Source organism: Canis aureus, chromosome 20 (assembly GCF_053574225.1).
Source record: "Canis aureus isolate CA01 chromosome 20, VMU_Caureus_v.1.0, whole genome shotgun sequence".
Taxonomy (NCBI): Eukaryota; Metazoa; Chordata; class Mammalia; order Carnivora; family Canidae; genus Canis; species Canis aureus.
In genome coordinates this window covers 35,420,811-35,445,877 of record NC_135630.1, presented here as the reverse complement: position 1 = coordinate 35,445,877, position 25,067 = coordinate 35,420,811, and the positions used below count along the sequence as shown (strand labels likewise).

General features: G+C 48.1%; 1 protein-coding gene across 12 annotated transcripts in view; it reads right to left on the bottom strand.

Moving 5' to 3' along the window:
* Positions 1-3,487: 3,487 nt before the first annotated feature.
* Positions 3,488-25,067, bottom strand: part of CLASP1 (cytoplasmic linker associated protein 1) — a 266,298-nt gene continuing 244,718 nt past the window's right edge. For all 12 annotated transcript variants that reach the window (XM_077861340.1, XM_077861342.1, XM_077861347.1 and 9 more), the window contains 3 exons: positions 17,584-17,790; positions 15,869-15,985; positions 3,488-6,638 (listed from right to left, as the gene is read on the bottom strand). In XM_077861340.1, the coding sequence (XP_077717466.1) occupies positions 6,552-6,638; positions 15,869-15,985; positions 17,584-17,790 (411 nt within the window). In that variant the 3' untranslated portion in view covers positions 3,488-6,551. The remainder of the gene's footprint in view (positions 6,639-15,868; positions 15,986-17,583; positions 17,791-25,067) is intronic.

The window sequence follows — 25,067 nt, the reverse complement described above, 5'->3', positions numbered from 1 at the left end:
AAGAGCTCTAGGTCATTGGGCACGCCCTTGCAATCACATGCTACTCAAGGAACTGCAAACTAGTCATTCATTCATTCATTCATTCATTCATTCATTCATTCATTCATTCATTCCTCATCATGAACCAGCACATGGGCTGTATTTGGAATACAGATGTAAATGAGACAGGCCCAGTTCCTTCCCACAGGTATGGGTGAAGCAGACAAATAACCATACTAACAGATATAAACATCAGGTAAGAGAAGTAAAGGGACTAACTTAGATTCTTCTCCAAAGAAGTAATGACCTGGCATTTAAGCTGAGACATAAGGTACCTGTTAAAGTTACCCAAGGGAAGTGTGTGTATAAGTGTATGTTGCTTGTGTGTGTGTGTGTGTGCATGCAGGGGTGGTGGGCCTTATAGGCCACATTCAGGATTTTCCAATGTTATCCGTGTGTGTTTGTGTGTGCGAGTGTGTAGCTACTGCAAGGTCTGAAAGCAAAATAACACATCAAATGAACGTTCTTAAGAATACCAAGTGAGGGGGCCCCTGGGTGGCTTAGCGGTTAAGCATCTGTCTTTGGCCCAGGGTGTGATCCCGGGGTCCCGGGATCGAGTCCCACGTCAGGCTCCCTGCACGGAGCCTGCCTCTCTCTCTGCGTCTCTCATAAATAAATAAAATCTTTAAAAAATAAAAAGGAAAAAAAATAGCAAGCGGTGTAGCTTTAGGAGGGAGGACAGAAGGCAGGAGGGGAGGGGAGGAGAGGATGGAGCAGCCCCTCTGTGGCTGTGCAGGGGGAGAAGAGGCGGTGGTCCCCGGGAGGGGAAGGAGGTGGGAGCTTCAAGACCCACTGTGGACATGGGGCTCGCTGTACCTGGGAGCTGGGGCAGGATGAGGGAAGGGCCTGGCGTCAGCATCCGTGTAGGCGGAAGCCACCGAAACGGAGAGCAGCAGGTTTGGGAGACCAGCTGGAAAGTCCGACCGTACTCCTCCACCCGCCCTCAGGACACGGCAGGCGTGGGCGGGGCGGGGGGCGGCAGGTGGAGGAGTACCCCGGGGAGAGGCCGCCTGAGACGCTGTGGGGGCTCAGGGGCAGCGGGGCCCCCACCCCCCCAACCCTTCACTCCTCTGCTCCTTTTACAGATTAAGAAATTGAGGTCATCCTAGGCTGGAGTCATTTGGGTCAAGTTCCAGACCCTGAAACACCCGAGTTGGGTTCAAGATCCAGACTTCCAGACTTCCTGCTCCCAGGTGGGCCCCTTCCCCCTCCCAGGCCCGGGGAGCAGCGCGGGGGTGGGGGGGTGGGGGGGTGTAGGCACAGTGCAGACGCCGCAGGCCGCAGACGGGGAGGTGGGAGGCCAGAGGGGGGGTGCTGATGGGTGCTGGAGCTGGGACACCTGGTGCCCCCAAGCCTCGAAGGCAAAGGTGGCCAGGGCGGCCAGCAGGCCGGGGACAGAGGCAGGGGTCCCCCAGCTGCTGGGATCGTGCCTGCAGAGGGGCCCAGCGCCCCAGTCCACCCCCGGCCCCGCACTGGCAGCAGGCCCCCGCCTGAGGAGGGCACTGGTGTGGAAGCATTTTAATGTTTTTTAAATACATAATCTGGGACTAGATGCCCGTTCACATGACCTTTGTCCGTTCTTGCCTGGAGCCACTGAAGTAGGAGTTAATAAATACTGGAGGGAGCCGAGAGGCCAGGGGGTGCGGGCGAAGGCTCTGCGGGGACAGCTGTCCCCTGAGCTGGGGGAGCTTTGGTCTGGCGGTGGGGGGGGTTGTTTGCCCCGGACACTCCTGGCTCCCCCGCGCTAACAGCACCCCGCGCCCCTCCCAAAGTCCTAGGCAAGAGGCTAAGCTGGACAGTCACCTCATTACCTGTAAGGCCGGCGACGGCCCGGCCAGCACGCCGAAGCCCCGTGCTGTTCGCCGCCATCCCGGACCAGCAGCAGCAGCATCACCTGGGAGCTTGTTAGAGATGCACGTCTCGGGCCTCCCCCTGCCCCCGCCCCGTAACCCTCCCAGAACCCGCTTCTCTGGGGTGGCGCCCAGCAGGCTCCTCACAAGCCCCCTGGGGGACTCCAGGAAAACCGTGGTCAGGGTGGGAGGCAAGGGAGGCTGGGAAGACACCTGCTAGACAAGGGCAGGGCCTGGAGTCTTGCCCTGACATTTGTCACCATCTCGTTGAGGCTTTTCCTCCTGACTCAGTCCCCCTGTCCTGGCCATTGAGCATGACAGCACGTCCCTTATCTGCATCACGAACTGGTGGAAAAACCAGGACGATGCTACGTGGGAGAATTCTCCCAAGTTGAAACGCCAGACTAGTAGTGTTCCTGCTGCGTGTCTGCTCCACGTCCCACACCCTCGCTAGTGACCTGAGGAGGTCAAGGGCACATGCGGTGTTCAAATCAGGTTTCCATCTCGGGAGCCTTGGATGGGATCAGGGAATCCCGGACCCTTCCATGATTGAGTATAAAACTCAGTGAGTGCAAAGGTGCGTGCTGCGGGACAGAAGAGCCGTCAGGCCCCGGCAGCCACGAGCGTGGACCCCAGTGGGCCTGGAACCCGCCGCCCCCAGCCATGGCCCGTGAGCCTCCCACAGATGGCAGCCGGCGAGAGGCCGGGCAGTGGCGCGGGGTCAGAGACCGGACCCGGAGAGCTGCCCCCTGCCTCGCCGGACCGTCTGTCCCCCTGGGGGTTTTCCACATTCGCCATCGAACGGTGGCGCGTGCAGGCAGCTGGCGGGTGGCCTCACCCGCCCCGATCTCCCTCTGCGCCCCTACCCCACGCTGTACCGGCAGCTCCCCTGACCTCATCGCCACGAAGCCGCACGGTCCCACCCGGAGGCAGTTCTCGTTCCACCTTAAAAATGGATCCACTGGGGGGCAGCCCCGGTGGCTCAGCGGTTTAGCACCTGCCTGGGATCGAGTCCCTCGTCGGGTTCACTGCATGGAGCCTGCTTCTCCCGCTCCTTCTGCCTGTGTCGCTGCCTCTCTCTGTGTCTCTCATGAATAAATAAATTAAAAAAAAAATGGAACCACTGGGGCGGCGGAGCGGAGACTGGCCTGTGTGGGTGGGTGGGTGGGGGGCTCAGAGTCATGGGTGGTGGTACTTGAGGGGCGTCATGGGACACAATGGGAAACTCCCCATCTTTTTTTTAGTAGAAAGCTTCAAATAAGTGGATCGGTGCCCTTGGGTGCCCTGCACGCGTTCCTCCCAAGCCCATGGGCCCCCTCCTTCCCAGCCCTTCCCCGAGGCCCAGACCTGCCCCCACCCGAGCCAATGTCTGAGGTCCCGGAAGCTGGCATTGCCCGTCTCAGCCAAGCCCACCTGGGGTCTTTCTGCTCAATCCTTCCACTCCACAAGGTGGCAGCTCCCGAACACACCAGGGCAGGTGGGACGTTCTTCCCAGAGACTGACTTGTTGGCACCGAGGAGAAAGCTCCCGTGATGGAGCCTCAGGGAGACGGGATAAGCCGTCTACAGGGAGGAAATAGACTGCTCCGACGCAAGAAACTGAATTAAGTTTCATTTATTCTAGGGCAAACTCAAAAGGGTTTTTTTTTTGTTGTTTTCTTTTTTAGCAAATCCTAGCACATTATTAACAAAAAAAAAAATCTGTACATTTGCCATGATACACTTGAAAGTGAAACAAATAAGATATAAATACAGATATGGATGTAACATGAAAAGCCCCCAAAAAACAAAAACAAAACCCAAAAACCCAACCTGGGGGTATGGGGACCATGCGTGTGAACACAGTGCTGACAAAACTATTTTGGTGGCTGATAGTTTTCAGAGCGTTTTTTTCTCATTTCCAAACATCATTGTTAGCAAAGTCCTGGTGGGATTCTACAAAGTCCTTATTTGCTGTTAACGTGTAGTATTATGCTTGATAAATAAAGGGCGGCAGGGAAAGAAAAGGACTGATGAGACCAGAATCAGCTGCATCACCTGCACAGGGGAGGGTAAGCCAGTGGGAGCCACAGGGAGGCAGTCCCGGGCTGCCCAGTAAGGCGCACGCAGCCTGCATACTCCAAGGAGCTGCGTGCCCACCCTGGGCCTTAGCCCGCCGGCCTGTGCCACAGCCAGAGAAGCAGGAGCCAGGCACACGGGCCCCAGCGGGAGGGCCGCGTGGGTCCCTTGGGGGTCCTGGATGGGCGGGTGAAGAGGGAGGCAAACAAAGTTTTGCAGTTTTGGGGTTTTGCTCTTTTGTGGTGTTTCGGCTCAATGGGAGGCCTGCAGGGAGGCGGCGGCAAGGCGAGGCAGCGGCTGCTGTCCGGATTCGGAGGGCGGCAGCGGCGTTGGGTGCGGCTCCCTCCCCGTGAGGTGGTGGTGGCATGCGAGTCTCCCCGGTGAGGGCAGCGGTTTTGATTGAGGCCAAGAGACCTGTCAGTGATTGTATCTCTCTCTAGGTCGGGAGGTTGAAGGTTGGGGGAGTGACATTCAAGGCTAGCCCTTTGTGAGTACTATGAGGACATTCAGCAATGTTCGAGATTCTTCCCAACTGCAGGCAGTGGGGGGACCGTGAGGCCACGGAGTCCGAGAGGTCAAGGAGAAAGGTCTTTCCAAACGGGTCAGGTTTTGTAAAAGAACTCATAAATAACCTAGCCAGAGTGCACGTTTCTACAACAGAGGAGGAATCAAAAGGTGCCCTGACTCACTTGTTGAGTGTAAAAATGAAATCTCATTAGTGAAATATTAACAAACGGTATTTATCAATGAAAGTAAGGCCTGGTCCTGCTATGTTCTGAGCCAAAAATAAGTCAATAATATTCAACCACTTAAAATGCACCCCTGAAGTTCCTTTGACAGCAGCAGTGGGGTACTTCCCTCCATGTGCAAGATACCCCGATACACACACACACACACACACACACACACACTCACTCTCTCAGTGAAGGCACCCTAGCTTCACTGTTCCTGAACCTTCAATTTCAGTGCCTAGTTCCAAATAAAGTATCGAAACTAAATTCCGAAGGAAACTGAGCGATGCGCGCTAGTGTTACAACTTCCAATACACGCTGGAGGCTGGAGGCAGAGGGCTCCACGGAGGTCAGCGGACGCCGTCCCAGCCTCTGCCGCTGTGCTGCGGGCTGCAGAGATTCTGCATCAGGACAGCAAAGACCTTCTTAAAAAATACCACCAGGAGAGGCATTTCCCTGAGGGAAAAACCAGTTCCAGGGAGAGAGAGGATAGAAGGCTTTGTGATGGCATCAAGGATTTCCATTTGGCTTTAAGAATTTTGTTCAAAATGTATTTAACCAGATTCCAAATCTATAGTTCCTTTTACTGGAACAATCAAACCCTTGAGAAAAATTTTTGAGAAGGGTAGTTTCTCTGGTACTTTCTCATTGGAGAAAAGGAAACAGATTTTAAAACTGGATTCCAGGTCCTGCTTCTCTGCAATTTGCCGGCTGCCAAATTACTTTTATCTTAAAGACTATTTCAACCAATGAGCCAGGAAGTACTTCTGTCCATACAATTAAAAAAAAAAAAAAAAAAAAAAGACTCTGATACCTGGTCTCTCTGGACTTTTCTTTGATCTTAATCCCAAATGAAACCGAGAAGTCAAGACCAGGATGGCAGAGCTGCCACTGACCAGACTGACTAAGAACACTCCAGAATGGAGCAGCTTAGGCAGAGGCTGGGGGTGGGAGAAAGACAGATGGTGCTAAATCTGAAAATCCAAACCACCAAGCGCTGGGGGGTGGCAGAGGCCCTGTCTGCATAGTGTCTGCCCAAGATCTGACTAGTGCAACACGCGCGCGTGAACACACACACATACACACACACCTCCTCTCGTACCTTCCATGCTTCATTAAGGGCCATGTTAGGCACCCATGAGTGGACGCTACAGATTTACCTTGATTTTTTGTGTTTGGGTTTAAATGAAAGAATTCTTTCAACTGGAAGCTGCAGGTGGGGCCAGCACGAGCGGAGCGTTCGGAGGGGTGGGGAGCCCGTCCTGGAAGGAGCCTGCAGAGGGTGCCCCGGGCCTCCAGTCTACATAGTGTACAAGCAAAATCCCATGCGGCTGTTACAAAACCATCTCCAGGCTTTTCTCTTCTTGCCAAGACTTGACTCCTGTTCTTAGTAGGTCTCACGATACAACTGAAAGACGGATGATCCTTTCCTGGCATCATAAGCCAAATCCAGGAGGAAGTAAGCGAAGACGAGAGAGAAGCACAAATTAACAGACCGTCCTCAAATGTGATGAACTAAGAGAAAATGCTACTTTCTACCAAGTATTGGCTAGAGAGCTCTGATTTTTTAAAACTGCACCCCACACACATGGTTTTATGGTCTCAGCAGGCTGTACAAAGACGTGTTTAAGTATGGCTCTTTTCTTTTTCCATTCGTTTTGTATGAAGACTGCAATACAGGCCTTGCTTCCTTTACATTCAATACCAGTAAGATTCTACACAAAAGCTGGAAGGGACCAAAATACTGATTGTAATAAATATTTGCGGGCCTCCTTGTACTGACTGGGCAGCCGATGAGGGGGAAGGTGGGGGAAGGTCTCTGAGAGGCACCACCGATTGCTTCTAGGGCTACACGAAGAGACTCTGGCGCGCCATTAGCTGTGTGTGGACACATCAGAGGAGGAGCTACTGTTGCTGTTCGTGGTTTGGGCCCTCTTTATATATAAGTTTAGTAGCTTCATCTGCAAAGAGAAGACACAAACACATTAGCAAGAGGAAAGCAATCAGAAAGTAGACAAAAAAAAAACAAGCCCAGGTGACAGTAAGAAAACAGCACATCCCTTAGTTGAGAAATTCATTATACGAAGATTTTCTGAGGGCCTACTACTCGTGCAGCATACACCTGCCAGGGCCAGGGCCACAGCGGCGGGAGGAGGTCAGAGTCTAGAGGAGACGAGTGGCACCAGGTTCTCATGAACAGAATGAAAAGTGTTACTATAAATGGGTGAGCCACAAGGGCTCCCGGGAAGGAGGTATGTGACGGGCAGAGGCACATCTTTGAGGGGCGACTGTGGCCAGTGGCTCCATGAAGCTGGTGGGGAGCAGGGTGCAGGCCCATGCTCCACAGGCATCAGGTAAAGCTGAGCAAGGCTACCAGGTCAAGCCTTCTGAGCTTCACATCTTTGCTGAAGCTGCTCCTTCTGCGTGGCACACCTCTCTCCACCCCCATTTCAGCCGCCTAAAGCCTGCCGCAGTGTGCTCATCTGGACACACGCATTCCTTTCTCTTGCCTCCTGTGGCATGGGTGGGCACCTCACTGCACCTCAGCTTGTGCTGCTTTATGCTGTAGTTAGCAGTGCCCCCGTGTGCTCCTTCCAGCACGATGAGCCCTCCTTGAGGCCAACACCATGTCACGGAATCACATCACCTCGGACAGGCACGGTGCTTCACAAGGAAAGGGGTTTTCCTTTTTTTTTTTTAAAGATTTATTTATTTATTTATGATAGAGAGGAGAGAGAGAGAGAGAGGCAGAGACACAGGAGGAGGGAGAAGCAGGCTCCATGCCGGGAGCCCGACGCGGGACTCGATCCCGGGACTCCAGGATCACGCCCTTGGGCCAAAGGCAGGCGCTAAACCGCTGAGCCACCCAGGGATCCCTGAAAGGGGCTTTCCTATCCGAGATCTCATCTGTTTTCAGCATAAGCCCCCAGGACCCTCCGAATACATAAAAAAGTGCATAATGTGGTAGGTTTTCAAATGCTTCTTGAATGCTACCACGTTAGTATGTCATGTGGACAATCTACCTAATCCTATTAAGAAAAAGAAGCAAGTGTTTGTAGAAGTGGAACACCCATAAGAATCCCACATAACACACGACTTACACGATTGAGGGGATCACAACGTATTTCCTATCCACAGCTCTTTGCCTGCCTTGCTCTGAACAGGCCATGAGGCTGCGACAAATATAAGCCAGCCTGGGGGGAGGAGAGGTGGCATCCAGGGGCACCCAGGAAGAGAGGCTCGGTGTGGTGCATGAGAAATGGGGCCCCTCAACGACAACGGGAAGCAGAACAGCAACTGTATGGGGTTCCCAGGAGAGACTAAGTCTCCCTGACATATTACTCAAAGGTGTATGTAGAGAAAGAACTAAACCACTGTGTTGTGTGTTTTCCCACAAAGGGAGTCAGCAGTAAGCATCTGAGGCTCACTGGTTCTGCTCCACAGTCCAGGGCAGCGATCTCCTCATGTGAGTACCTGTACTGCTGCCTTGGTCTTTTTTAACTGAGTGGAGTATGGCTCAGTTTGCTTTTCCTTCCTCATTGTTTAAAATCTTAAACCTTTTATTTTATTTAAAAATCTTTATTTTTTTTATTTGGAGAGAGAGAGAGAGAGCACGTGCACGAGTGGGGAAGGGGCAGAGAGAGAGAGGGGGAGAGAGTGAAAATCTCAAGCCGACTCCCTGCTGAGGAGAGAGCCAGACCCAGCACTTGAACCTGTGACCCTGAGATCATGACCTGAGCTGACACCAAAAACTGGATGCTCAACCGACTGAGCCACAGAGGTGCCTCTGAGGGGAGTGCCATTATTTTACATGGGGATTCTAATGTTCTAAGGGTAAACCAGGTTCAAGGGAAACCCTATTCATCAGACAAAGTGCCAGCCTGAGGCATACCAGATCCGGCAGTTCTAGAACCAACTCCACCATGAACTAGTTGTGTGACTTCAGGCAAAACCCTTTATCAGCCTCAAACTCCCCTCCTGCAAAATGAAGAAGAGTAAGAACATGTCCACATACCTCCAGTAGCTCCTTAATCAGAAAACAAGTCCTCCGAACACCCCTCTCCCGTTCCTCCCCGAGCTATTCCCGAAATGCCCTCCTGCAGTCTACTCCTGCCTCTCCCTCTGCAGCTCAGCCCCATGCTGCCAAGCACCACAGTTTATTTTTTACTTCCAATGAAGATGGTGAGACTCCAGTCAAAAGACAGAACTTGGGAGGATGAGTTAGGAAAACATGGCCCCACTCTAGGCTGTCTATAAGAGACTCACTTTAGGGAAGATACAATGAGGCTGAAAGTGAAAGGCTGGAAAAAGACACCTCATGTGAACCATAATGGAGAGCACAGGAGTGGCTGGGTAAAATACACTTTAAATCAAAAAACTATAGGAGACCAAGAAAGTCCTTCTATATTCATAAATGGTCAATATACCAAGAAGATACAAGTACAGACATTTAAGCATATAGTATCGCGCCAGCAGAATATAAAAAGAAAACACCTCCTGCCTCCTCCAGGAGGCCTTTGCCTTTCTTCCTGCTCCACCGGGCCTGTGACCCAGCCCCTGGGTCAGCTACATGCTGGTCACTCCTGGGCTGCTCTGCCGGTGGTTCCTCTGTGTCAGTCCTGTCCCCAGATGCATTTTATGCTACCCTGCGGCAGGACAAGATTTTGCTTTTCCCACATGCCTTAGTGGTATAGTGAAGAGAGCAGCTCCCTAACCCATACTTGTTGAATCAGCATTTGTAAAGAAGAAAAAAATGTTCTAGAAGCCAAGACAGTTCTATTTCTGTGAAAGGCTGGTTAAAGAGGAGTTACTAAACACTGTTGTACTTATTTGAAGCCAAAACCACTGAAGTATCTGCTAGCAAAGTCCAGAAAATAAGTGCAAGTATAAGAAAAAGATGTTCATAGAGTTAATGACACATATGTATTCTGTAGCTCACAAGGAGCTTTCGTGGATTCTCATATTTGAGCCTCATAAAGATCCTTTGAGGGAGGCAGCACATGTTCTCCTATCTTATAAATGAAATCGCTGGCATTCACTTGCTCTGTAAATTGGTATAAACTCAAATTACAGACTGTTACAAACTTAGGATGTCAGATGTAATCCCCAGAGCAACCACTAAAAAAACAGCTAAAGAATATACACAGAAGGAAATGGAAATGGCTCAGTACACAAAGAAAGCCTAAAAGAAGGCAGTAATGCAGAAAAATAAGGACAGACACAGCTCTATGGCCTATAGAAAACATATGCTCAAGTGACAGAAGTCTCTCCACCTCAGTAGTTACTTCCAATGAAGATGGTGAGACTTCAGTCAAAAGACAGAACTTGGGAGGATGGGTTAGGAAAACATGGCCCCACTCTAGGCTGTCTATAAGAGACTCACTTTAGGGAAGATACAATGAGGCTGAAAGTGAAAGGCTGGAAAAAGACACCTCGTGTGAACCATAATGGAGAGCATAGGAGTGGCTGGGTAAAATACACTTTAAATCAAAAAACTACAGGAGACCAAGAAAGTCCTTCTATACTCATAAGTGGTCAATATACCAAGAAGATACAAGTACAGACATTTAAGCATATAGTATCACACCAGCAGAATATAAGGAGAAAATGCTGATAGAATTGAAGGGAGATGGTTTTACAGTAAGAGCTGGAGACTTCAAGATTCAGTTCTTAATAATGGAGAGAGTAACCAGAAAGAAGACAAGGAAATCAAAGACTTGCATGCTACAATGAACCAACTAGATCTAACAGACACATCCAGAACATGCTACCCAGCAACAGGATACAGGTTCTTCTCAAGCACACACAGTCCATGCTCCAGAACGGGCTGTGTGTTAGGTCACAAAGATAGTCTCAACAGATTTACAAAGAGAGATCCCACACAAAGTGTCTTCTCTGACCACAACTGGACGAAGTGCGAAGTCCGTAAGACAAAGAAGACTGAAGAATTCCTGCATTTGTGGAAACCAACCAACACCCTGGTAAACAGCCAACGAGTTGAAGAAATCACCAGGAAAATCAAAAGACAGCTTGAAGCAAATGAAAACAAAATACAATGTACCCACACTTACAGGACGTGGTACACCTGGCCAAGGAAGGAAATGTGTAGCGCAAATGCTTAGGTTAAAACAGAAGGAAGAGCCCATAGCAATCACCTAACTTTACATCTTAAGGAACTAGATAGAGAAGAATAAATTAAACTCAGAAGGAAGGAAATAATAAGGATTAGGACGGAGATAGAGGAAACAGAAAAACAACTGAGAAAAAAATCAATGAAACCAAAAGTTGGTTCTTGGAAAAGAGCAACAAAATCGACACCTAAGAAAAAAGAAGATTCAATTACTAAAATCAGAAACAAATGTGGGGACATTACTAACTCTAAATAAAAAAGATTGTGAGAGAACACTATGAATAAACGTCCAGCAACTAATTAGATAACCCAGATGAAATGGACATATTTCTAGAGAACTTCAAACCTATCAATGCTGAATCATGAACAGAAAATGTGAACAGACCTGGAACTAATAAAGAGACTGAATCAGTAATCAAAAATCTCAAAATCTCATAGGTGGTGGTGGCCCCGTGGCAGACACAGAGATGATCTTTGTGAAGACCAGGTTGGGCAAGACTATCATTCTCAAGGTTGAGCCCAGTGACACCACCAAGTATGTCAAAGCTAAAATCCAAGACAAAGGAGGGCATCTTGCCCCACCAGCCTCAGATTTTTATGGGTAAACAGCTGGAGGGTGGCCGCATTCTCTCAGACTACAATATCCAGAAAGATGTAACCCTATACTTGGAGCTTTACCCATGGGGTGGCAACATGGAGCCTTCTCTCCCCAAGCTGGCCCAGAATACAACTGCGACAAGACTATCTGCTGCAAGTATTCTGCTCACCTGTACCCCTGCTTCACCTGCTGCAAGAAGTGTGCCACACCAACAACCTGCACCCCAAGAAGGTCAAATAAGGCCCCTCCACCGGCTCTTCCTTTGCCTGCAGGGCCATCTCTTGCCAGGACCCCGAGGCCCTGGGGCCTCACTAACGTTTCCCTTTCATTGACTGGAGCAATAAAACAAAAACACAAACACAACAATAAAAACTTCTTAAAAAGAAAAGCCCTAGACCAGATGGATTCACTGATAAATCCTACCAAACATTTAGCAAACACCAATCCTTCTTAAACCTTTCCATGAAATCGAAGATTAAGGAACATTTTCAAACTCATGCTGTGAGATCAGCATTGTCCTGATACCAGAGCCAGATGAAGAACAGAAAACTAACTACAAATCAATCTTTCTTATGAACACCGATGTAAAAATTCTCAAGAAGAGCCTCGCAAACTTAATGCAACAGTGTATTATTATTTTTTTATTTTTTAAAAAGATTTTATTTATTTATTCATGAGCAACACAGAGAGTGAGAGAGAGAGAGAGAGAGGCAGAAGCAGGCTCCATGCAGGGAGCCCAATGCAGGACTCAATCCCGGGTGTCCAGGATCATGCCCTGGGCTGAAGGCAGCTAAACCGCTAAGCCACCCGGGCTGCCTTCAACAGCATATTAAAAACAGTATACACCATGGCCAAGTGGGAACTGTTCCTGAAATTCACCGATAGCTCACCATATGAAAACCAATCGACATAATATACCACATTAACAGAATGAAGGGAAAAAAAAAAAAAAGAACCACATGATCATTTCAACTGATATGACAAAATTCAACACCCTTTCACATAACAAAATTACTCAACAAACTAGGAATAGAAGGAAACTGCCTCAACATATCAAAATCTACATATGGAGAGCCTACAGTGAACATTATGGTCAATAGTGAAAGACTGAAAGCATTTCTTTGAAGATCAGAAACAAGAAAAGGAGGCCGACGTTGCCCACTTCTTTTCAATACAGTATTAGAAGTTCCAGCCAGAGCAATTAGACGAGAAAAAAATAAAAGGTCTCCACACTAGAAAGAAGCAAAACTGTCTCTATTCATAGATGGTGAAAGATCTTATATGTAGAAAATCTTATGAGTGGATAAAGAAGCTGTGGTCTATGTATATAATGGAATATTACTCAGCTATTAGAAATGACAAATACCCACCATTTGCTTCAACGTGGATGGAACTGGAGGGTATTATGCTGAGTGAAGTAAGTCAGTTTGAGAAGGACAAACATATGTTCTCATTCATGTGGGGAATACAAATAATAGTGAAAGGGAATATAAGGGAAGGGAGAAGAAATGTGTGGGAAATATCAGAAAGGGAGACATAACGTAAAGACTGCTAACTCTGGGAAACGAACTAGGGGTGGTAGAAGGGGAGGAGGGTGGGGGGTGGGAGTGATTGGGTGACGGGCACTGGGGGTTATTCTGTATGTTGGTAAATTGAACACCAATTAAAAAAAAAAAAAAAAAAAAAGGAAACAGCACTGTCCAGCCAGTACAACAAGCCCTATCAATTATGGGGTGATAGATGTCCCAGTTGGCCCTAATCTCTGTAAGCAAAATCTTGTGGGTAAAAGGATCAATTCATCTGACCATGATTCAAAAGCATTACTACCTCTTTGAACCCTGTATGGTAATAAAAATTTCAGTTCAAGAATTAAAAAAAAAAAAAAAGAAAAAAGAAAATCTTAATGATTCCTCCAAAAAACCGTGCTAAGACTGATAGATTCAGTGAAGTAATAGGATATAAAATCATTAGTTAATGGAGAAAGGGTAGTCTTTTAAAAAATGGTGCCATAGAAACTGGATGTCCATATGCAGAGAAATGAGATTAGAAGCATTACCTAATGCCATACAAAAATTAAGTCAAAATAGACCAGAGACCTGCATGTAGAAGTTAAATTATAAAACTCATAGAAGAAAACATAGGGCAAAAGCTTCACAACACTGGATGTGGCACTGATTTCTTGGATATGGCACCAAGATCACTGGCAACAAAAACAACAGAGCAACTGGACTTCATAATTTAAAAATTTTACGAATCAAAAGACAAGGATTAGTATCCAAAATGTACAGAGAACTTCTAAAACTCAACAATTAAAAAAAAATTCAAAAATGGACAAAGGACTTGAGTAGACATTTCTCCAAAGATACGTAAGTGGCCAACAAACATATGGCTGCCAGGCCCTGGGAAGGCTACCATCAAAAAAAAAAAAAAAAAAAAAAGAGAGAAAAGAATAAATGGTCAGTGGTATGTAGAGAAACTGGAGCCCTTAGGTGCTATTCTTGGGACTGTAAAAGGGCACAGCCACCGTGGTAAAGTTATTATAGGATTCGGTAATTCTAGCCCTGCACAGATACCCAAAGAATTGAAAGTCAGGTCTCAAAGACACATTTGTACACGCATATATACAGCACTACTCACAACAGCTACCAGCTGGCAAGAACTCAAGGGTCTGTTACAGAAAAATGGGGTAAGCAAGCTGTTGTGTGTACATATATTGGAATATTTTTCAGGCTCAAAAAGGAACAACATTCTGGCACATGCTACCACACGGATGGACCTCAAGGACTTATTCTAAGGGAAATAAGCCAGTCACAAAAAGACAAATGATTCCACTTTTATGAGGCACCTGAGTAGTCAAATTCATAGAGACTGAAATAGAATGGTGGTGGCCAGGGGCCAGGAGGAGGCAGTAACAAGGAGCTGTGGAAGAGTGATCTGATACGCCTGGTTACACAGAGAAACAGGAATTCTTTTTGTTTCTAGTCTAGAAAACTGAGGCAGACTTACCACTATGTCTATCAGCAACCAATTTTTTGTTGTGGAAATGCATATAAGAATCTACAAAGTTTATATTAACACACCAGAGCTATCACATCTAATGCCTGCAGGATGAATCGGGCTAGCAAAGCAGAACAGTGTGAGGGCCAGCCTCCCTAAGCCCTGTTAGTGGACTCAAGCTGTAACTGGCTCTGGGACAGGTTTGAGAAAACACCTGTATCTTCTCAGTGCATGATTAGAGTGGTCAACAAGGTGATGGGACAGCTGCCTTACACAGGAAAGTGAAAACTTCCAGACAAAACTGGGGTCTGATATTATTTGGGGATGAATTTTAAAAATCAAATTCTCTTTGTGAATACTGTCTTCTAGTCCCTCACGGCTGGTATTTTTCAGATCATGGCTAGGGTAGGGATCAGTGAGGAGCCTTTTTATAGGAGGAAAGGAAAGGAGAAAGTGGCAAATGGAATCAAGGAAGCTCATTTATGCGCACCTGCCTCACTCACACCTTCTGACCTAGCTGCGTATTTCTGCCTGCAGGAAGAGTCAAGTGTCTCTCTTCTTCTGGGTCAGCAATTCTCCAGCAGGAGTGGTGATTCTGTCCCTACCAGGTCATGTGGCCACATGGAGACTTCATGAGGACTACCACAACTGCCGGCTGGGGTGCTACGGGAATCTACAGCTGGCAGGCAGGAGTGCTGCTCATCTTCCTGCAATGCCCAGGACAGCCCCAATAACAAAGTGGCCCGAGATGTCAGTAGTGCTGAGGGGTAAGTCCTGTTTGGAAAGAGGCAGGCAAGCTGTCTGTGCCAGAACTCCGGGGAAGCAAGGCTCTGGCTGTGATGCTCACCAGCTAAGCAAAAGAAACAGCCCTGTTTGGAATGAACTCCATGTTGACATACTTTCCTCCCGTGCAGTCCCTGGAGCAGCCTTGCCACAAGGCCGGAGGCCGAGGCCGGCAAGGCCCAGGAGTCAAGCTGCTACTCCTGCCCTTGCCTCTCCTGCCAGAGTTCGGGGTACCATCTGCTCTCACCTGGCAGGCTCTTCAGATTTTCAGTTTATTTTTAAACCAATAAGCACTCTAGACATTCTCATCTGCAATGAGCCAAAAGGTCTTGTGTTCCACATCCTGCCCCTGATTGTAGAAAACTCTGAAAGAACATGAGAGGCAACAGAGTGAGGGAAGAGCCTGGTTGCTGGAGCAAGAGCTCTGTGTGCCCTTGGGCAATTAAATGCAGGATAACTGTCCTCATCCCACAGAGATGTTGTCGTGAATGAATGCACCAACACATGTGAAGCGCAGACAACAGTATCCAGGACTTGGCAAGCAGACGGCGAGAGCCTGCTGTCATGACTGTTGACGCCCACAAGGGACCCAGGCTGTATGGTGGCCAGAGCTGCAAACAAGCAGGTTCATGACGGCTGGCAGAGCCCAGGTGTGCCCTCGGCCCATGTAACACTATACATACCTTGCTCCCCGTGAGCTGGGCAAGGTGAGGTTTCAGCTCTTCTCCAATTACGGAATAAATTGCCACTAAGCAAAACACGCTGGCCTTACGCACACTACTTTCGGTGTTGTCATAACCCTACAAAGTCAGAGGGGACACAAAAAGGAAATGAGATCAAAGATCCGCTTGACAGGCAATGTCTCATCAACATTTCCACAAATACCCTCATAGTTCAACCTTGGACTCGCTGTTGCTAATATAATAACCACGACACACATGAGATTTGCCATGGAACCCAGAGAGAGCTCTCGCCCCACAGAGGTCAAAACTTAATAGAGTCGAGAGTGAGCTGGTTCCTGGGGTTGGAAGCAGAGGTTGACAAGTGGCACCGTGGTCTGCTGGTGCTGCTTAACATGAGCTGCCACAGCAGCACCACCCAAAAACCATGCCAGAGAGAATGGGAAAGGAAAGCAAGGAGGAAACATAGCTTGCTTCTTTCACATTTCTCCCAATGGGTAATGTAAATCCTTTTTTCCCCCTAAATTTCATTTATTTTTTTGAAAGAGAGAGAGCACAAGCACAAGCAGGGTAGGGAGGAGTGGAGGGAGAGGGAGAAGCAGGCTCCCTGCTGAGCAGGGGTCCAGCCCCGACCAAGGGGCTCGATCCCAGGACCTGAGATCATGACCTGAGCTGAAGGCAGACACTTAACGGACTGAGCCACCCAGGCCCCCTCTCCACCTCCTGGTTAAAGCAAATCTTGTGTGAAAATCCCTTTTAAGAAATAAGAACTGCATCCCTCGCTCAGGTGGGCAGAACCTCTGTGCCACCCAAAGATGGCTGGGGACGTCCATCCTCTACAACTGGGCCTCGATCTACCGTCAGCCTGGCCTCTGACTCACACTCAAATGGGGACTACCTGCTGTTCTCCAAGCAGGCCTGAGGAATTTTCTGTCTATATGTAAATTCCCAACCCGAGTGTTCGGCAAGCAACAGCATTTATTAAATCATGAAGCTGATTTCTCTCTACCTTCCGCACTGAAATCGCACTCTCCCTCTAGGGTCTGACTCTAAACCAGCTCTTCTGTGAGCCCTTCTCTCTCTGCCACCCCAGCCTGGACATCACCCCTCGCGCCTGATCTCAGAAACCTCCACACGCACCTACAGTAAGCCGGCACCTGGTGCCACCATCTAGAGCCACCTGCATAGCTGTACTGTGTCCCACGCATGCTCAAACACCCTCGGGGCGGTGCCGCAGCACTGCAGGACATCTTTTCTCTTCCAGAGTCTAACTCAATGCCTCACACTTAGAAGGCTTTCGGTAAGTGTTTGCTAGATAGGAGAGTAAGGACCATTATCTGATCCATGGCCCACGTTGCCCAGGGCTGCGGCCCACGGATGTACAATAGGGTTTTGCTAAAGAAATGAACAACAACAAAGATAACCAAAATATATTTATAGTAAAACAACTCCTAGAGCCACAGTTCTAATCTGCCAGGAAGATCTTTCAGCTACATTCAGGGGAGGGTGCATTAGAAAACAAGAGATGTGCAAGGCGTCCAAGCCACACAGCTGCACAGCCTCTAAAGCACAGGTCAGCGCCTGCCTTTTCCTCCCTACCCCTTGAGTGAAGGAGGAGCGCACAGCCCCCATGTCCCCGGGGGGCTGGGGGGCAGTGCCTGCTCCGGACCTCACAGCCCCGAGCAGACAGGAGCCGGCCAGCCACCGGGAGGGCCCACCTGTAGCAAGCCCGGGATGATGTCGGCAAGGAGCTGCAGCAAGGACTCCTTGGCGATCCTCTCGACGACTTTGGTCTGCATCTTGATGGCAGCGAGGTTGATGGGGTAGTCGGCGGTCTGGATGATGGGGCAGAGGACTTTAATGCACTGCTCTGGGTGGATGGAGCTGGCCAGTGTGGACGCCGCCTCCTCGGCAGCTCTCACCACCTGAAACATCAGGTCCCCCACATGAGTGAGCTCCCAAAGACCAAGTCACACCATTGCCTAACTTTGGGAAGCCAAGCGACAGATTTCACCTGGTGCCTCGTGCTAACGTGGTACAAGATATAGGGGGTGGGGGGCGTGCAAAGGCAGGCATGGGGATCCTGCTAGAAACCCTGGAGAGGTGGTTCTCCAACTGTCCCCCACCCCCACCCCACTGCCCTCCCTGGCAGCAGCATTCCTGAGAACATGCCAGAAATGCAAATTCTCTGGCCCCAACCAGGACTGGATGAATCAGAAACTGGGGGAGGGGTCAGGTGGGTGGTTAATTTTTTTTTTAATTAACTTATTTTAGAGAGAAAGAGCCCGCAAACAGGGGGAGGGGCAGAAGGAGGGGGGGGGGGAGAGGGGGAGGGAGGGAGAGAGAGAGAGAGAGAGAGAGAGAGAGGAGAGAATCTCAAGCAGATTCCCTGCTGAGCGCTGAGCTGGGCTCCATTGATGCAGGAGGGATCAATCCCATGAGCCTGAGATCGTGATCTGAGTTGAAACCAAGAGTTGGACGCCAGGTGCCCCCCAGCAATAAGCACTTGGGAGTCCCCCATATGGAAAATTTTGAGAGTCTCTGCCCTTTCTCTACAAGATTAGGGCCTAAAAATATAGATGCTTTCCAACAGTCCACAGGACAAACACAAAACAATTCAAAAGAAACCTGGAAGAAAAATCGGAATGGCTTCAATATTTAGGATTCTGTGGAGGTGCCTAAATGTAAGGAGTTGGGGAAGCACCGAAAGAACTCTCTGGGTTTTCCTGAGGAGATTCTTAAGGTAACTTGCTTTTCCAGGAATCTGTGCCTGTACCACATTGCCTTGCACTTTGAAAGAAGTGGGTGAAATGGAGACTTGGCCAAAGGAGCGGCCTCTGACCTCTGAAGAGATCATGATGCACTAGCATACAGTGAGCACTTGTACTGGAGGCCACCAGAAGGGCCACATGAACTCCCTGTAATAAAGACAGAAGCTAAATGCAAAACCCAGCAAGAACAAAGACTGCAGGCTCTGAGCTCAGAGAGCTGGTACCTGATCCCAGCCACGCCACTCCCCAGTACTAAACCTCAACTCCCCATCTGTAAAATGGGGATACTTGACAAATATCATTTAATACACAGTATCAAAATGTACTAGGTTTTCAGAAGAGGAAGTCACTTCTGTTAATGGCACAGAGATACATATATATATGGTAAAGAAAACACCAAGCTGCAAACGTGTGCATTTCCTTATGAAATGTAATGAAAATCTAGTACTTTTCTCCTACTGCTGGCCCTGGACTGGTCATTCCACCCAGATTCTTCTCTGCTTTGTGTTCTATTTGAAACAAGTCAGCTGTCCTTAATTCAGCAACAAGATCAAGGTTTTCAGCTCAATACTTTAATCACCCCAGTGTTCTTGTGATTGAAGCCAAGACTGACCAACATGAAACAGCAGACTGACCATCTGGAAGGCATCTTCTAGACCTGGGCAAGAGTGCGCTAAGACGCCGGTGCCTACAAGCCATGGAGGAGAGGACACACGCTCTGCGTGAGGTCACTATAGGGCCCTGACTGAGGCACTGCCCCCCAGAGCCCCAGCATCTCTCTCTAGGAGGGGCAGGGGCAGATCTCAGGGCGCCACACTCCTGGCTTTGGTAAAAGACACAGATCAGCCTTGTGTTCAGCTGGGGCTATGCTGCCTTCTGAACAGGACTCGCTTCCTGGAGTGTGCCTCATCGTTCTGTGCATCTGCTCTGCTCTCAGAACAGTAAAAGGAAATCCAGCTTCTGACACAATCCTCTTCCAACAAAAGGGGGTTGAATTCATCTCATTTAAAAATAGCTATATTTAACAAGCCAACAAAAAGAGATAAAATGGAATCCTCACAATGGAGCAGTAGATAACTTGGATTGACATATATTTTCCTTGTCTTTATTATGATGGTGAGAAATCTCACAGAGGAAGACACAGACATGGCCAACAGGCACATGAGAAAATGCTCCGCATCACTGGCCATCAGGGAAATACAAATCAAAACCACAATGAGATACCACCTCACACCAGTGAGAATGGGGAAAATTAACAAGGCAGGAAACCACAAATGTTGGCGAGGATGCGGAGAAAAGGGAACCCTCTTGCACTGTTGCTGGGAATGTGAAATGGTGCAGCCACTCTGGAAAACTGTGTGGAGGTTCCTCAAAGAGTTAAAAATAGACCTACCCTACGACCCAGCAATTGCACTGCTGGGCATTTACCCCAAAGATACAGATGCAGTGAAACGCCGGGACACCTGCACCCCGATGTTTCTAGCAGCAATGGCCACGATAGCCAAACTGTGGAAGGAGCCTTGGTGCCCATTGAAAGATGAATGGATAAAGAAGATGTGGTTTATGTATACAATGGAATATTACTCAGCCATTAGAAACGACAAATACCCACCATTTGCTTCGACGTGGATGGAACTGAAGGGTATTATGCTGAGTGAAATAAGTCAATCGGAGAAGGACAAACATTATATGGTCTCATTCATTTGGGGAATATAAAACATAGTGAAAGGGAATAAAGGCGAAAGGAGAAAAAATAAGTGGGAAATATCAGAAAGGGAGACAGAACATGAAGACTCCTAACTCTGGGAAACGAACTAGGGGTGGTGGAAGCAGAGGAAGGTGGGGGGTGGGGGTGACTGGGTGGCGGGCACTGAGGGGGGCACTTGAGGGGATGAGCACTGGGTGTTATTCTGTACATTGGCAAATTGAACACCAATAAAAAATAAATTTATTAAAAAATATTTAAAAAGATAAAAATAGGTATATTTAAGACTGATTATGCTGCATCAACAGTGGAGCTCATGTCCCAATACCTGGCATTTACCACTATGAAAAACCTGGAAGGAAATGCATGAAATGTCCGCTCACTATCTCAGGGTGGTAAGATTATAGGGAATTTTATTTTCTTCTTCGTATTTTTTATATTGAAAAATGGCAATGAGCATCATAGTAACATTCATAGCAAGGAGAATGTGTTTGTAAAAATCTACTTCAGGTGTTTTTTTGAGATCAGGAAAAGTTAACAGTTCACAGGGGAGCGGGGAGGATGGGGTGCTGCATTCTAAGACCAGACAGCCTTTGTCTTCCAGAAGTGATTCTGAGCTCTGGCATGGAGTCACACTCCCTGGGTGTTTGCGGAGCCTGGTGACTCTATACGGGATATCGTTATGATCTTTATAATAACTATTCCTATTTCTGTTTATCTCCTGTTTCTGTAAGCTCTCTTCTGCTCAACTAGAAAAATCACTGTAGCTAACCATTTGCCCTCCTTAACCAGCAGAAAGATCTTTTTCCTCAACTCCTAGAATTTTTTCTCTATTCCTGGTACCAAATGTATGATGCTTTGCATTCTTGCCAACATTTTTATGTGTCCCCTTCTTCCCAAACAGGCTACAAAGACCTAGTAGACAGGGGCTGGGGCATGTCCTTTGTACCCCAAAGTACACAGTAGTAAGTAGTAAATGTACACACAAAGTACATTTATCAGGTGTTCAACACTTACCGATGACTGAATTGCATTATGTCTGTCAATATGTTCCTATTCAAAGAAGCCCCACCTTCTCGAATTCTCAAAGTGTTCTTTCTTGTTAAAGCCCTTTTGAACATTCCCTGGGAGGGGCTGCTATCTCCTTAAGGCACTGACCAAAGTCTAGGGTCTCGTTCAAAAAGCTCACACTCCCATCACCTGGCCAGCACGCTCATGGACACAACACATACACTGTGGGGGCAAAGACTGGGATTATGTATTAATCCTTTCAGGAGTCAAAACAGGGACAACGAACAGCACATTCAAGGGTGAATACTGTGTACATGTGAGAAGACAGCTGTCGAGAACATCCATGATTTACCTGTGTTTATTATATATGTGAAAGGTCAGGCTTGGGTAAAAGAATTTATTCTCAATAAGCCCATAACAGCGATTCTTCTTTTTTTGTGTGTGTGATTTTTCTTTCTTACAACAATTCCCCCTGCCTTCTGTCTTGTGCTCTGTGTGTCAGGGACCAAGCTCAGACCTCAGGCCACAAGAATGAGGATGACGGTGGGCCCTGGAGTCCCCGCCTCAAGGTGCTGGGCAGGGTGGGCCACTCTGTGCAGAGGGGCAGCATGAGGTTACAAAGCCCCAGGGGGCTGTGGACCAGGCAACAAAAGCAAACAGGGACCGGAGGGTGGGGAGCAGCAGCTCTCTACCTGTAGAGCATCCTGCAGTTGGCCAGTAGATGAAAGGAAGTTGGTGAGGGACGTGACGCAAAACGAATGTCTGGGGAAGGCTTCCTGGGTGTTCTGCAGGGATGCCTTCTGGTTCAAGGGCCCTTGGTCATGCAGAGCCAGCCCACCATGCCTCTGCCTCCTTCGCAGTAGGCAAGTGGTCTGGGTTAGCCAGGCAGTGAGCTCAGCCTCCCCAGGTACCTCAATACAAGCAAGCAGACTGCCCTGTCAGCAGGCATGCACTCAGTCACACTGAGTTCATCGCCCTCCACTTTACATATATAGGACAATGAGACGATTTAAAGACAGCCCACTGTGATTTTATTCTTGCCAAATCAATCTCCTCAATCAATCTCAAAAGGCACAGCTTTTTCCACACAGGTGGCCCTGGTGTGCACACATGACCTTTAACCTTTCAGCCCAAGAAGGGCAACCCCAGAGTTGCATGGGCACATTCTCAGTCTCTGAGCACCATGTGGCAGACAAACCTGAGTTCATTCCTCTGGCAAGATGCTCAATCGGTCTGAGCCTCAATTTTTAAAAAATTCTAAAATGGGGATTTAAAAAATGACAACTCTGACCAAATACTGGAGTAAAAGAGACAACCTACCACTGCCTGCAGCTAAGGGGCCCCCAAGGGCAGAGTGGAGGATCCAGGGGCTCTGAGGCCACCAAGAGAGCTGAGCTCTGACCAGAGGACCCCTCCGACCTGGCCTAGCACCCACATCAAGTGGGTGGGACATTGCCAAGACTCTCTAAAAAGCTAACCCAAAACAAGGCCCAAGTCTGTCAAGACGGCATGCAAGGCCAGCAAGGCTTGGCTCCTGCCTGCCCATTTAGTGGGGTTTATGCCCTCCCTGTGCCCTGGTCAAGCTGAGGGCTCACCCTGCACATGCCCTGCAGGCCACTTTTCAGAGCCCTGGACTAGCCCTCTCCACTCCTCCTCACTGTTGCTCACTTGTGCTCTTCACCTGGCTGGCCCAGGTCACCCTTCAGGACTCATTGGCTGTAGTATGGCTCTGGGAAGCCTCGAGTGCACACCTTCATCACTGCACTCAAACACCCAGCTGGAGTGGTCTCTCCCAGTACACTCTAAGCCCCCTGAAGGCGAGATCTTATCTCAGTCATACTTTCACCCTCTGCGCCCAGTGTCATGTCCAATACACACGAGGTGCTCAGTGAATGTTTGTCAAATGAATTCCCCCACAGTGTATGTATTTTTAAAAATGCTCATGACTGGCAAAGTCACCTCTGGGGCATGCCTCACTGATTTGCATTTACATGTTCCAACCGAAGAGCTAGCCCAGAAAATGAGGAGGAAGCAAGATATCTATAAATGACCAACTTGAGCCTTGGGCAAAATCAACTGTGGAAGGCCTAGAGGGTTCCATTCCAGGTGTCACGCCTGAAAGGCAACAGCTCTGTCCTTTGGAAAAGAGACTCTGGTTCAGGTTCACTTTTTCTAGTAATCAACTGTTTGAAGAGGGGGCAGTGTATTTCTTAGAAGACTACCACCATGCCACGAATTACCTTAAGATAAAGTGCTTCTCTTCCTCCTCAGCACACGCACATCCCTCTGGTTGCTCTATGTCCATGGTGTACTAGGCACGTGGCTGAGTTCCGCACCGCTAAGCAGACAGTGGAAGTGTTGGGGGGTGGGGGGGCTGTCCATCTCTTTTCTAAGCTGTTCTCACAGGGAGACCATGCTCTCACAGGGAAACCCATGCCCTTCTGCTGTGTGAAACCACTGTTTGTAAGTACCCTAACATACTGCTCAGGAAGTGTGGTACTGAGTGAGGAAACTTGTATCTTAATTTTCAAACGTGGGTAAAAAAATAGCAGGGTCAGGAAACGCTGGGTGACTACACAGAGAGAGCCAAGGCAAAAAACACTGATGCACAGGAATCCATGCTGAAGATCCTGCTGGGAGCTGGGCAGCAGCTCAGTGGGTGCAAAGACAGGCTTGGAAACAGCCTGGGATTCAAGGGTCACAGTGCCACTTAACAGTCCTGGCGGGACCAACCCAATATGCCCCCCACCCCCCCGACCCTCACGGTGAGAACTCCATCTCATCGTTAAGGTGTCCTTCTCCTCCCCTCCTGCCTCTCTGTGCTCTCTTGTCATTCAGCTGAAAGGGAGCTACCTACAGTCAGATGCTAGGCCCAGACTTTCACATCTGCTGGGCTGAAACCCAAACCCAAGGCAAACTTCCTCTTATAAAACTCCACCAATTCCCCATGTCACCCACGTGAAGCATTTAATCGAATGTACCTAATGTAAAAAGGTTTACAAAAAAATATCTGAAAATAAAAATCCAGAAGGTGTACTTCAAGATGGCAGGTTTGAGGCCTTCTCTCTTCCTGAGGTTACAGAAAGTTTCCCAGGACAGATATCATTTTTGGCAAGCTGCCTCAATCACGGTGAACTTTAGGTTTTGCCTCTGTGTTCTGTGTAACATAAGAAGCAAAGATTATAAATGTAAGCAAACAGACAGCAAAAGTAAACATGGGCACTAGAAAGAAAAAAAAAAAAAGGAGAACAATACTTTTTAGTAGACAAGGTGGCCAGAAGTGGTAAGGATTTTAAAAAGGGGGATGGGGCATATTTATGACAAAACAGCATCAAGCAGGTTATAATCCACCTTGAAGTGATCAAAACTGTTCCAAGTCTGATTTTGCTACAGTCTGATTAGGAACATAAGGATTCTTTCTTTTCAAAGTTAGTGAAATAATAGTAGCTAGCTAGAAAAAGCATAATCTCCTCAACTAACTTTTAAAAAAAATGAGATCATTACTCAGAATATTAATGAATGTTTGCTTAAAGATAAGGTTTCTTCTAGAGCACAGAACCTGTCAAAAATTTGGATTTTGTGTTTTAAGTTCGCAAAGTTTGATTTGGCTCTGTCACAGACATGCCATAAAAATTGGTTCAATTAAAAAAGAAATTTTTTAATGCATAAAAAAAAAAAAAAAGAAAAAACAACAAGCAAATGTTCCTAAACAATG